This window comes from Cynara cardunculus, unplaced genomic scaffold (genome assembly GCF_001531365.2).
Source record: "Cynara cardunculus var. scolymus isolate 2C unplaced genomic scaffold, CcrdV1 Un_Scaffold_5802, whole genome shotgun sequence".
NCBI lineage: Eukaryota > Viridiplantae > Streptophyta > Magnoliopsida > Asterales > Asteraceae > Cynara > Cynara cardunculus.
Genome location: NW_020202601.1, coordinates 12,242 through 24,451, shown reverse-complemented (window position 1 = coordinate 24,451; position 12,210 = coordinate 12,242). Strand labels below are relative to the sequence as shown.

The 12,210-nt window shown below is 36.7% G+C and overlaps 1 protein-coding gene across 1 annotated transcript; it reads left to right on the top strand.

Annotated features, from left to right (window-relative positions):
• The first annotated feature begins 1,034 nt into the window (after positions 1 to 1,034).
• LOC112504495 (PHD finger protein EHD3) lies at positions 1,035 to 11,799 on the top strand. The gene is made up of 4 exons (XM_025108434.1): positions 1,035 to 1,448; positions 2,549 to 2,764; positions 2,894 to 3,196; positions 10,566 to 11,799. The coding sequence occupies exons 1-4, from the start codon at positions 1,221 to 1,223 to the stop codon at positions 11,499 to 11,501; spliced, it is 1,683 nt and encodes a 560-aa protein (XP_024964202.1). The 5' UTR covers positions 1,035 to 1,220; the 3' UTR covers positions 11,502 to 11,799.
• Positions 11,800 to 12,210: the final 411 nt, after the last annotated feature.

Sequence of the window (12,210 nt, the reverse complement as noted above, 5' to 3'; positions counted from 1 at the left end):
GTTAAACTTTGAACATTTACCATTATAGTATGTAATCGTTAAACTTTGAACATTTTCTATTAGTCTATTAAGGTTCGTAATCGTTAAACAATATTTGTAACCATTATTCTGTATAATTTGTATTCTTGCTTATTTATTTAGTGTTTTGACAATGTTTTATTTTTTATTTCTAAATAACAAAAATTTAATATTTTAGGAAGCGGGTACCCGGAACTGGTTCCCGGCGGTTCCGGTTCCGGTTCCAAAAATTTAAGAACCGCTCTAACCGGTTCCGGTTCCAATATCTCAAGAACCGCTGGTTCCGGTTCTTGCCAAAAAGGACGGGTACCCGCCTATGCTCACCCCTAATATATATATATATATATATATATATATATATATATATATATATATATATATATAGTTTCTTCTTCTTAGATACTTGATTCTTAAGACTTTTGACAACCTAAACTTGGACTTGGGATAAAACATCAAAATGGCTCTTTATTAGACTAAAATGTGACACCAACAAAATGAAAATGATAAAATTAGGCTATAAAAATGCTCCATATGAATTATTTCGTTGAATTTGCTAAAAATACATGAATAATTTTTAAAGAATCCGCTCTTTTTATGCTTCATCAGCCGAAGTGTTTAAGGATTGGTCCATGTCTCCAACTAATATCATATACTTCAATTTATACCTAGGATTGCCAAATTATTACAAATGTGCAAATAACGAGTCCGATTCCATAGTTGAAGTTAAGGGACCAGATTCGTAAACATACTAAACCACAGGGATTTAATTTGTAATTAACTCTAAAGTTAATTTTCGGAAGTTTGACTTGAAGTCCTACCTCCCGGTCAGAAACGACACCTGTAAGTTGCGTAGGAAGAGAATGGTGACCAGTGACCAGTGACCGTTCAGTACCGGTAGCTGTTTTCAACTTCTACTCTGTGAACAGCGCTCTCTGTTTCAAAATTTAAAAAAGGATAATTTTTACCCCTCCGCCGTTTCTCTTCCTATCCCCCAATTTGCATACTCTGCTTCCTAATTCTCTAGGGCACAGAAAACAGTCACTAACTGTAGCGTTAAACACTTTTTCTCTCATTCCCTCCCCGTTCAACTTGGGTTTTCAATAGAAAAGCTAGTGTTCTTGATATTCAGAAACTTCACTTGACATTTTTAGGGTTTTCTTTAACCATTTCTTGGTGTTGTGCAATTTTGAAAGAAGGATAAGATGGTTGATGAGAGGGAAACCACAAATGGTCATGGTTGTGATTTGAATTGTAGTATGGGACCGACAACTGGAGCAACAAATAAGGGTGGGTTGTTGCTTGATGGCAATAGCGGTGGCTTTAGTTTTGGCGAGGGAACTTCTGCAGAGGGTTTAAGAATCTACAAGAGGAGAAAACGCAGAAAGATGAGCAACTCGGATGAAATGACGAAGAGTATATTCAATGATAAGGTACTAAAATGGTTTAGTTCTTCAAAATTGTTCATCTGATCGTCTTTTTGTTATAGGACTTTTGTTCGTGGCTTTTGTTCGTGGCTTTTGTGGATATTATGATTATCTGTAGGTATTTAAAGGCAATTGGTTAAAATTGTTACTTGTTTGTTGATTAGTTTAATTTTGGCAATTTATGATTGGGTAGAAGTTTGTAAATCGAATTATACGCCATATCAAGTGCTAAAGATGACAAGTTATTATTATGCCTTCATCCCCTCTCACTACAATTACGATTTTTTTTTGAATTTTACAAAGATTTAGGATTTGAGTACCTTTTGAGTTGTAGACACACGCTTATATGGTCTTTGGATGAATTTTATATCTATACACATTATAGCATGTCCGCACATGACTTGGTAATATATGTAGAAATGTATTATTCTATTTACTGGATATTCATACCCTTGTATTAACCAACACACAACAACATTTGAGGGTTCTTTTAGTTTCAACCTCTTTTCAGAAGGTGGAGATTCAACTTTTGAGATTCATTTTTCAGAATCCAAAGATATTATTCTGTTTGGCTTTTAAAAATGATGGATGTCATACCCAATATATTATCTAAGTATCAATCTTGAAGCTAGAGTGATGGAAGTAGATTATAATCATCGCTTTTATTGTAAATTCCTAGGATCCACTTCCCAATTCTCCCCTTCAACACGAGTCTGGTCAGCATATAACTAACTTGCAATGTTTGGCCAGGTATCCTGCTGGATTAGGTTGGCTGCTTACAACCTTGGTTATTAGATCCTCCCATATTATTGCCTACTTATACTTGTTTGCTTGAGTCACAGAATGTGATATGATGCTTGAGTTTAGAATGTGATATGATGCTTGAGGCTGAAAATCAAATGCTGAAATGCTTTCCTTTAGTAAAGTAGGAATCATGCAGTTTTTGTGCTATATTGGGGAGATCTTTATTTTTATGAAAGAATTGAAGTTTTTTCTTTTCCTATACCGGAGTTGATGAAACCTTATCTGTTTTGGGGTTTCTTCTACATCCTTAATGTTCTTGGTGTTCAACTGAATTGTGAACCAATCAACCTGGTTTCCTGCAGATAAAGGATGCTGATGGTGTCGCTTCCGATCAAGATGCTCTCAGGTTGAGTTTTGATGCATTTCCTATTGGGGCAGGTGAATGTTCTCTCAGGCATTGTAGAAAGATTGTCTTACAGCAGATGTATCAGTCACTTGGTGGGTGTGAAGATGGTCTTGGTCACTGCATCCTAAACGCCCTTGTTTCTTATCCAGAAAGTGGTACGTCTGCAGTTAAGGTAAAATACTTGCACAAGAATTTTATAATATTGGTTGATTTATGAGGTGACTCCTACTTATTGAACCCATACTGCTTTTTTAATGTTCTTTTTATTTGCTTGGATTCATGCAATAAACTTCTTTTGCAGGAACCTCTCGATGGTGTTGAAAAAAGTGACAACCAAACACATAATTGTGCTACAGAACTTTCTCATTTTATGTCTAGTGGATTATTAAATCAATCAGAAAGTTCTACTATCTCCGGGTTATGTGGACGTGCATTCTTTGATATTCTAATGTCTGACAAATTCTCTGAATTATGTGCCCTACTTCTCAAGAATTTTGATGGTGTCAATGTTAACGGGATTTTGGACGTTAATGCTATAAACATGAGGATGAAAACTGGAGCTTATGAAAGTTTACCTATGCTTTACCTTAAAGATGTTCAACAGGTATTCTTCTTGTCCAAACTTTGACTTTTGTTATTCAAATATTTGATCTACTAGTGAGAACCTGTAGCGTAGAGGATGATATTGCCCAGTGCATTTTTTGTTGAATCATAAAAGTTTGCATGCACATATAACCTCTTCTTTTTTATCTTACAATGCCTTTGATAGTCAAATTGTTATCTTATAGAGAGAACAATTTTACTAGTGAGAGCTTGCAGCTAGGAGCATTAGACAGTCTAATGGATTTTTGTAAATAATGCTAAATTTGTCTTCCACATAAAAATGTATTCCCTTTTAACTTACCCTGCATAATAAAAACAGAACATCACAAACTAAGACTTGTACTGAATAGAATTGTGAAATTCCTATGTAGTTAAGGAGATGTCATTTTTTACCCGTGGGTTTTGTGCATGCTGTTTCTCCGGGTACAATTTGGCAACAGCTTTTTGCTTGCGTAGAAAAGGATTTCCCCTTTGCCTTGCTATAGTAGTTAAAACACCTTTCTTAATCTTATTTATAGATGTGACAGTGGAAGTCCCATTGAGTTGCAAAGATAGCATTTTCTACCGGTAAAGAACTTGTGGCTTGATTCATTATATTGCACACTTGACAAATTAGGTAATTGCAATAATTTTCAGGCATCAGAAAGGCATTCTCCTTCATCTTTCCGTGCATTAGCAAAAGGCAAGCTCATGGCCTGACATAAACATGCAATATTAAAATTTACATCAAATTACTTGGTTATCATGTCGTCTTCCAGCCTAGGCTACCAATCTGACCGAGAAGGCATAATGTTAAATACTAGAACCTTAACCCAGCATACACTTTTGCTAATGCTTATTTTTTTCAGTATGGATACAAGTGTACAATTATCACTAAATTAGTTGGTAGATAATGTTTGTGATGTGTCTGCAGTATCTCCTCTTTCTATTGCTTTGATGTCCCTTTTAATTTATGTGAATATCCATCACTTAATCTGTGGATTTGTTGTCTTCTGATTCGTAGAACCATTAGCATTTCTGTCTGCTGCGATCAAGTGTTTTCATATAAAAAGTAAATATCCTCTTGGGCATTCTTCAAAGTCTCTTTTTTTTCCTCATGTCTTCTATTATCACTTTATAGCATGTCAGCTATTGTGTGTACAATTTTTGAGTGGCTCAAGTAATCATATTACTAGTTTAAAGACTGAGAGTGGAGTCAGAACAGCAAGCACTAAGAGAGTAAGGGGCCTTGCTCTGGTCCTTACCCGGTAAGTTAACTAACTATTGTGAGAGACGTCGTCCTCACTTACCGGGTAAGCCTCTTGGTCCTTGCCTCTGGTCCTTACCATATTCATCCAGTAAGGTAATGTGACTTAGTAAGCGCTTACCGAGTAAGCATTTGGTAAACGACCCTAGGTCTCCTTCAAATAAGACATAAGATATCGTTCCATGGGGCTTTTCTCATGGTGCAGATAATTGCTTTACTAAATGGAAGGCTATTGGGAAGGAGAGAGAAAGCCATGCCAAGAACTCCTTCAATCACTTCTCCAAGATGATTGATATTTGATCCATATCCAACATCTCAATAATTCAACACACAAGAAATCATTATGAGTCTTTATGATTCTTTTTGTGGAACATAAATATCTATGGTAGAAAATACATGTTAAAACCATTATAAAAACAGATCTTTGAGCACCATGCTCAAATCACAACATGGTTACCACTTTATAAGTTGGGAGTTTCAATGCTGGTCACATCTCCATTAATTTATAGTCTCTAGTCTCTTCTTATACTGTATGGGAACCATTCAAGTTTTTGATATTCTCATATTGGAAACAACAAAAGGGATAGAGTGTGATATGTTTACTTGCACCATATGATCATTTTGTTTAATATCCTCTCTCTTACCTCCTTGAAATTCTTCATGCACATAAAGGAGCAGCATCTGGTCATGGAGACTAGGATTCTATGGATTAGAAGTCTTACGTTTTCCAACAACTTCAGTTGTTGTCCAGATTGCACATGCATACTATAAAGTGTTGGAGCTTTCCCCATGCCCTCCTTTTGCAATAAGAGCTAAATGGTGTTCAAGAGTAGATGAGATTATTTGATTTTGCTGGGAATTGGGTTGTTTATCTAATAGGAGATTTGTTGCTCTCATGATTCAAGCGATAAGGTGAATTCAATAGAGGAAAGTCATTAGGGGTGTTGGGGTCTGGGGTTGTGATCATGACAGCGAGGACGGCAGGATGAGCAACCATTAGGGGTAGTGAGTAGGCTGTGCATCTGAATGATGTGTATTAACTATGTATATGAATCCTTAAATCTTTATCACAGAAATGGAAACAATGTGTATGGTTAGGTGGAAGACAAACAGAACATTGATCTCGTTTTATATGCCATGTCTGCAAGTTGGATTAAAAGAACTCAGGCTTATTATAGAGCAAAAATGTCAACATTTTGCCTGTAACGTTTTTGTAGGATTTTTCCAAGTACGATATTAGTTTTGATGCACAGACTTTTAAGTACAATGGTTACATAGGTAATTCACTATTTATTCCATATTTTACAACTGTAGATATAGTTCCTAGAACAAGTAATGTCATAACAAGCTTGATGTTGCATTATTTATAGAGCAATCTTAGATGATGTTGCTGGAGGACTGGTGGAAAAACTGTAACTTATGTACAAACAGGGAATGGAGATTGCCTAGAGTAGAGGGCATTCTTGTGATGCTTCGTTTAAAAAGTTGTGTAATACTATGAAAGGTGAATATTGTATAATAAATCTGATATGTGTTATCTTAAGGCTTTATTTTATCCCTTCCATGTGGTTGTGAAGAACACCTAAGTCATGCAGGAGTTGCCTTCTAGGGGTTGTGCTTTCATGTATACAATTTAGCACCACCTCTAGGTGCCAGTAAAATATATCACTTAGGTACTGAGTGACAGTTTTTTCTTCTACGACATTACACATCATCAACTGTACTTTTATTGTTGCCTACATTGTGTTGCACTTATAAGTCATGACTTTTATGTTAATTAAGCAGGATAGAATCTGACAGATTAGAAATTGATGCCACAGTGAAAATGTCTGTTGCTTTTGCTGATCTTCTAAATGTAAGAATAATTTGCACGTCCTTCAAAATTACGATATTTTAAGGTCTTCGAGTTTTTTGTTCTGAATTTTGTAAGATTAAGTTTCTTTATCAAGTGATAATATTGAAGGGAATGTATGGTAATTATCATTAATAACATGTATTCAAAGAAGAGTATTTTTACAGCTGAATGTATGACTGATATAAATAACATCGATCACTTTAACTGCAATACCAACCTATACATGTAAAACCCGATATGAAGAAAAGGTGGTAAGGTGCACTATATGTTTTTACACTTTAGTCTAACTGAAATTATGAGGTCTAATTAATTGCTATTAAGGAATTTCTTTGGACCTTATTATGAAGGGTTACAGCATAGAATCTTTTTTGGGTCATTTGTCATCAAAAAAACCTTTTGGAACTTTATAATCCATTATTGAGACTGGATTATATGGGATTAATTTCATGTAAATATGTGTGGAAATTTAGTTGGTCTTGCAATATCACTTGTGGTGGATATTCGCTATCTGAGTTGCTTATACCTTTTTATGCTGCTCTTTATTTTGTGGGTCACATCTTTTATGCTAATATCAACTTATTTGGACCATCTTTATGCATCTTCATTTCTTCTTATGACATATAAAAGGTGTTTGTAGTTTTATTATGTTTTGTTTACCATGTATCCATTAGTTAATGTATCTTGTTTGTCATCAATGTTACACTTTTAACCCTAACTCATCACCTGCTACCGAAGAGCCACGAGAATAAAAACAAAACCATAGCCTCTTAGTATTGCTACCTCCAATAGTAGAGAACTGTCATGGTCTGCTACTGTCTTTGCTGCTGGATTTTGTAACTTTATCTTCTTCATGCACAATCCTCATACAACTTTTGTCTAGTATCTGTTCACAAGGCCTTTTGTTTGGACCGCCTGCTTCCTTGTGAGTCGATAGTGATTCTGGCTACTGCATACCGTCTTGATCAGGCCACTGGCCCTCTACATCTTTTCCGACTACCTGTAGTAGAATAGTCAGTGCATCCCTATGGCAATTACTGTTTCGGGAGAGAGCTGATAAGAAATTCTAATTCTAAGAGCTGATAAGTGGATACCAAAATTTTCAGTTACATTAAACTAAGAGATTCTAATTTGATTCAATTGTCATCTTTTCTTATGCTGTGGCTTGAGAGTGCAACGAAGGGTCATTATTTGACAAAGGACCCCTCATTGCCAATGACCAAGGAAAAATGAAATGCTAATTATGATGACATCTTGATGGCTCTTAGTTGGGTGCTCTGGATACAGATGTTTGTTATCCCCCTGGGTATCTACTAGTCAATACATGAGGCTGGTTTACTTAGGATTTAGGAAGTCAAATAGTCAATAAGGGTCGGTATAGGTACAAGTAGGTAAACTGTTAGTACAAACAGGTAATGCAGTGGTTGAAGTATATAAATAAGAGGTGGTGAGTGTGGGAAGGTATCAATCAATTTGTTAAGCCTGTTTTGGGTGAGAGCCTTGGGAGAGAATTTGGCCTCTCGAAAGCCAGAAACCTTATCATAATCATTCAGTTGATGCATAATATAGTTCTGTATCACTCAAATTAGTCTGGTGTTCATTTATGTTTTATCTGCCATTACGGATTGTAGTACTTTGAAGAAGTTGTGGAAGCCCCTGCACAAGGCTTAATTTCTGAAGCCATGTCACAAGCCTGTTATTATTCCACTTATTTGAGATGTGAAAGAGACTGAAAGTCAGATAGAGTATTACACAAGTTCAAAAAGTTGTATCGCTAAGTGCAGACAGTATACTCCTAATCACTGGCTCTGCCACCTTCACGTCCTCCTAGAGCTCAGCTTGTTTCTCATGCTGTGTGACATTGCTTCTACTTCTGGAGGGCCGTTTCATGAGGCTGTTTCATTCTTAGGGTTCTTTTTCATCATGTGCCTTCTACTCCTAATAAAAGACTGCCAACTAGGTCATCCATTTTATCATCTACATGTTTTGACCCTCCTGTGTGATTAAATTTTAAATGTCTGATCACATGATTGGGAATATGACTTTTTTTTTTCACCTTTTCATTTTGTTTTGTTGTCTGACACAATGGTTTTTTCTCCCATCAGCGGACATAATCGTTTATTTGCCTACTCTTTCTAAAGCCATATATCTGTGATGAAATTAGAAGAATTATAAGCTGTTTTTTGATAACCCTTTCCGCGATCTGTGCTTTAGCTGCGGTATTAGATATGAATGCTGAGGGTTAAATCTATTAGATGTACACAGATGCGAGCAAGTCTGTGATGTGTGTGTGTGTGTGTGTGTTGAGGGTGCTCATGGTTTGCTAAGGCATCTTCAATTGACTTTTAGAAGAAACTAATCAAGGAGACGAGAATTTCTTTGTAGACAGAAGAAAGAGGCTAGGGTTTTTGAGAAAGAAATAAAATGAGGAAAGGGGTAAATAAGGAATCAGTAGCTGTATATATTTATGTCTTGCTTATTTGTACACATTTGTATGCATAATTTAAAACAATTCCTTTACTGCTATTTTATCTATGACAAATAACCTGTAATGGAGAACGAGAATTAGGTAACAAAAATGGTGGTAAAATGACCATAAATGAGAACGAGGCTCACACTAGGTAAATATAAATAAACTTCTTATCAAAGTTATATACTTGCGGCGGGTTGGGTTGGGTCGAGTTAGGTCTAACCCAATTTCAACTCTATTAGTTGTCAGTTTGCGGTTTAAGGGGTTGGCAATTTGGGGTTTAACGGGTTGGCGGGTTAGGTTTTTAATTGGGTTGTTTGCGGATTGGATGGCCGGTTGAGTGGGTTGGCGGTTTTTTGTACAGCCTTAGGCACTTGCACATGTACCAGGCATCCGATCAAAATTACCTAGTCTGCTCCGCTATATTACCAAATCATGTGTTTCTAGAGCTACCATAGGTGGCTATGCTATTCTTATAAATTTGCAGTAGACCATATGGAAAGGTTGATGATGCTTTAACCTGCCTTTTGCTGCTTAAAGGCTCGGCTCACTGCTGAAGGTTATTCTCAGGCCTATAGCTTTTTGCATTCTCAAATATGGATAAACTTCGCTGCCATTTATCGTTGACCTCTCTATCAGGTGGGATATCAAGAGTGCGTTGTCAATGGCGTTTGTGGGTGGAATTTTATATAGATTACCCACCAGGTTTTGTTGTTCATGAGAAGGCTTCAACATTTGCGCTTACTGGCGTTCTTTACATGGTCTGAAACAGTTCCCATGAGATTGGTTGGGTTTATTCTTACATATTTGGTACCATCGTGGTTTCTAAGTGTTGTTGGGTTGTGAACTACTAAGCCTGTTTTTGGTCCAAAAGGAAAATTACTACCCAACGGAAAGTGTGTGAATGAACCGAAAAGTAACTGACTACATTCGAAACTAATCACTTGATTGTTACACAATTATCTGTTGGTCATTTCATGAGAGGATCAAACAGTTGGCATTGACATCTCTAATATGAAACCACTTATGTTGATGCTCGATAGTGCATGTGATCGAAGGGTGAAATCTCTAAGGCTACATTGACTACTTATGTTGCAAGTTGGCGAATGTTGATATTTAATGCTCCAACTTGGGGAGTTCCGATAGTTATTTTGGGTTTCTGTTAGTCATATTATTTTGGATTTCTATTGTTTACCTCTTGTGCTATGGCCATGGCCCTCTATGTCCTCTGTTTAAATGGTCTTTCCTCTTCGGTAGTAAACACACCTTTTCTACTAGATCAGTACAACTGGGACCATAATATGATGGTATTATACGATGGCAAAGAATCGGGCCCCATTCTTACCGAGGCACATACATATCTCAACAGAATTTTAAGGGTGTTTAATTTTGAAGGCAAGATATCAATCATCCTGCTACTTTACTTTCTTATAGCTTGTAAGAAGCACATGTTTGAGACCAACTAACCATTATAACCATATTTAGAAGTCAAATATGTGGTCTTACTTACTCATTTTCAATTTTATGATCTCAACCAAATTATCTTGTGATGTCATACTACCCTTCTGCACTTGAGTCAGCTACTCTACTGCCACTTGTCACCTGCATAACTGAAACCATTTGTTATTATTATAAATGGAGCATGTTCTATGTAATTGTGCGCTATTGTAATTTATTGGACTCCAATCATTCTGCTTTACATGTATCTTTTTGTTCTTTGATGATATTTGCTTGCCACATTTATAATGAATACGCCCATTTATCATGTTGACTAATTTTTTCAACTTCCGCAATTTGGATAGGTATGGACGAAGCTTCAACAAGTTGGAAATGAGATGGTTATGCTTGCAAAGGGTCTTTCTGACAAATCTAGGGATGACTACGAACAGCTGGTTCGCAAAGCCAAGGCATCAGAAGCTTGTAACTGCCAGGGATGTGGAGAAAAGGCAGATGTTGGAAACTGTTTAGTTTGTGATTCGTGTGAAGAGATATACCATGTGTCCTGTTCAGAGATTGTTGGTACAGAAATTCCTCCTAGAAGTTGGTATTGTGCCAAATGCGTTTCCAATGGAATAGGATCACCTCATGATAATTGTGTAGTTTGTGAGAAGCTGAAAGCCATACCAACAAACGCTGATCAAGTGGAAGAAGATGTACCGAATGGGTTTGAGGCAGATATGCATGATGAAATAACTGATGGAAGTTCAAAGATTTGTTTTATTTGCAAATCTGAGGTAAAGAAGGGAGACAATTTCCGAACTTGTGGGCATTTGTTATGTGGTCACAAGTTCTATCACCACAGGTGCCTAACAAGCAAGCAGTTGGGTGTGTATGGTCCTAGTTGGTTCTGCCCATCCTGTTTATGTCGAGGTTGCCTTGTGGACAAGGATGATGAGAATATTGTTCTCTGTGATGGCTGTGATCAAGCATATCATACATACTGTATGTCACCACAACTTCATTCTATTCCAAAGGGAAGTTGGTTTTGTGACAAATGTGACAGGGAACTGAAGCAAATAAGAAGAATGAAACTAGCATATGAGAATATGCAAAATAAAGTGAAAGTAGAGGAGGGTGGTGGAACTGGATTGGAGAAGAAATCAGAATATGAGGATGTGGCTGTGATGGATGAAGATGACGATGAAGAGAGAGACAAATCTGGTGGTGGATTGGAGATGCTTGTAACAGCAGCTAAAACACTAAGTCATCAAGAGAGTGAGTATGGATACCACTCTTAGGAATATGAGATGAAAGAAACGTTTGTACCATAATGTACAAGTTTTTGTTGCAATTTTATGGAACTGCGGGACAAGTCTTTTGGTAGGTTGTACACTACTACATGGAGGTTTCTGTTAACTCGACCAATACTTCTACCAATATTCAGGTTCTTACTTTTCTTACTGGTTTGGGAAGTGGGGGTTGGATTTCTTTTAGGCTCATGTATGTAAGATTCTGCAGGTTGATGTCTAACATAAACTTCAACTTTTGCTATGTCAATCTGAGAATACAGATGAAGAAGCTGGTATAGTTATCGTGTTTCTGCTGACCGATGAATTATTCTCTAATTACAAGTTATGTTTATCATTAAAACCACATTTGGAAATAATTCATGGTTTTAATATCTTTAAAATCAAAGTTCATAGTTGGATTTCAAATGGAGATTTTGGGATCTCTCTTGTTCATACATGGGACTAGAGTAGTAGCAGACTAGGGTAGGGATCCATAGATGCTAGCGTAGACGGAAAGGAGTGAGAGAGGTAAAGGTGGGAAACATGCTTATTGAGAAATAGTTAGGTGCTATTTGGTAAGGAGTGAGAGAGGTAAAGGTGGGAAACATGCTTATTGAGAAATAGTTAGGTGCTATTTGGTTTGCAAAATTCAAAGGAATTAGAATGGATCTTTCATTTCAAAAGTGGTATCTCCCCAATGGAGAAGTGATGCTTAAGG

Excerpts from the sequence above, each read along its gene's own strand:
- LOC112504495 (XM_025108434.1), top strand. The coding sequence starts at position 1,221 with ATGGTTGATGAGAGGGAAACCACAAATGGTCATGGTTGTGATTTGAAT. Across the intron at positions 1,449-2,548 it reads AGAGTATATTCAATGATAAG|ATAAAGGATGCTGATGGTGT; the intron begins GTACTAAAATGG and ends GGTTTCCTGCAG. Across the intron at positions 2,765-2,893 it reads GTGGTACGTCTGCAGTTAAG|GAACCTCTCGATGGTGTTGA; the intron begins GTAAAATACTTG and ends CTTCTTTTGCAG.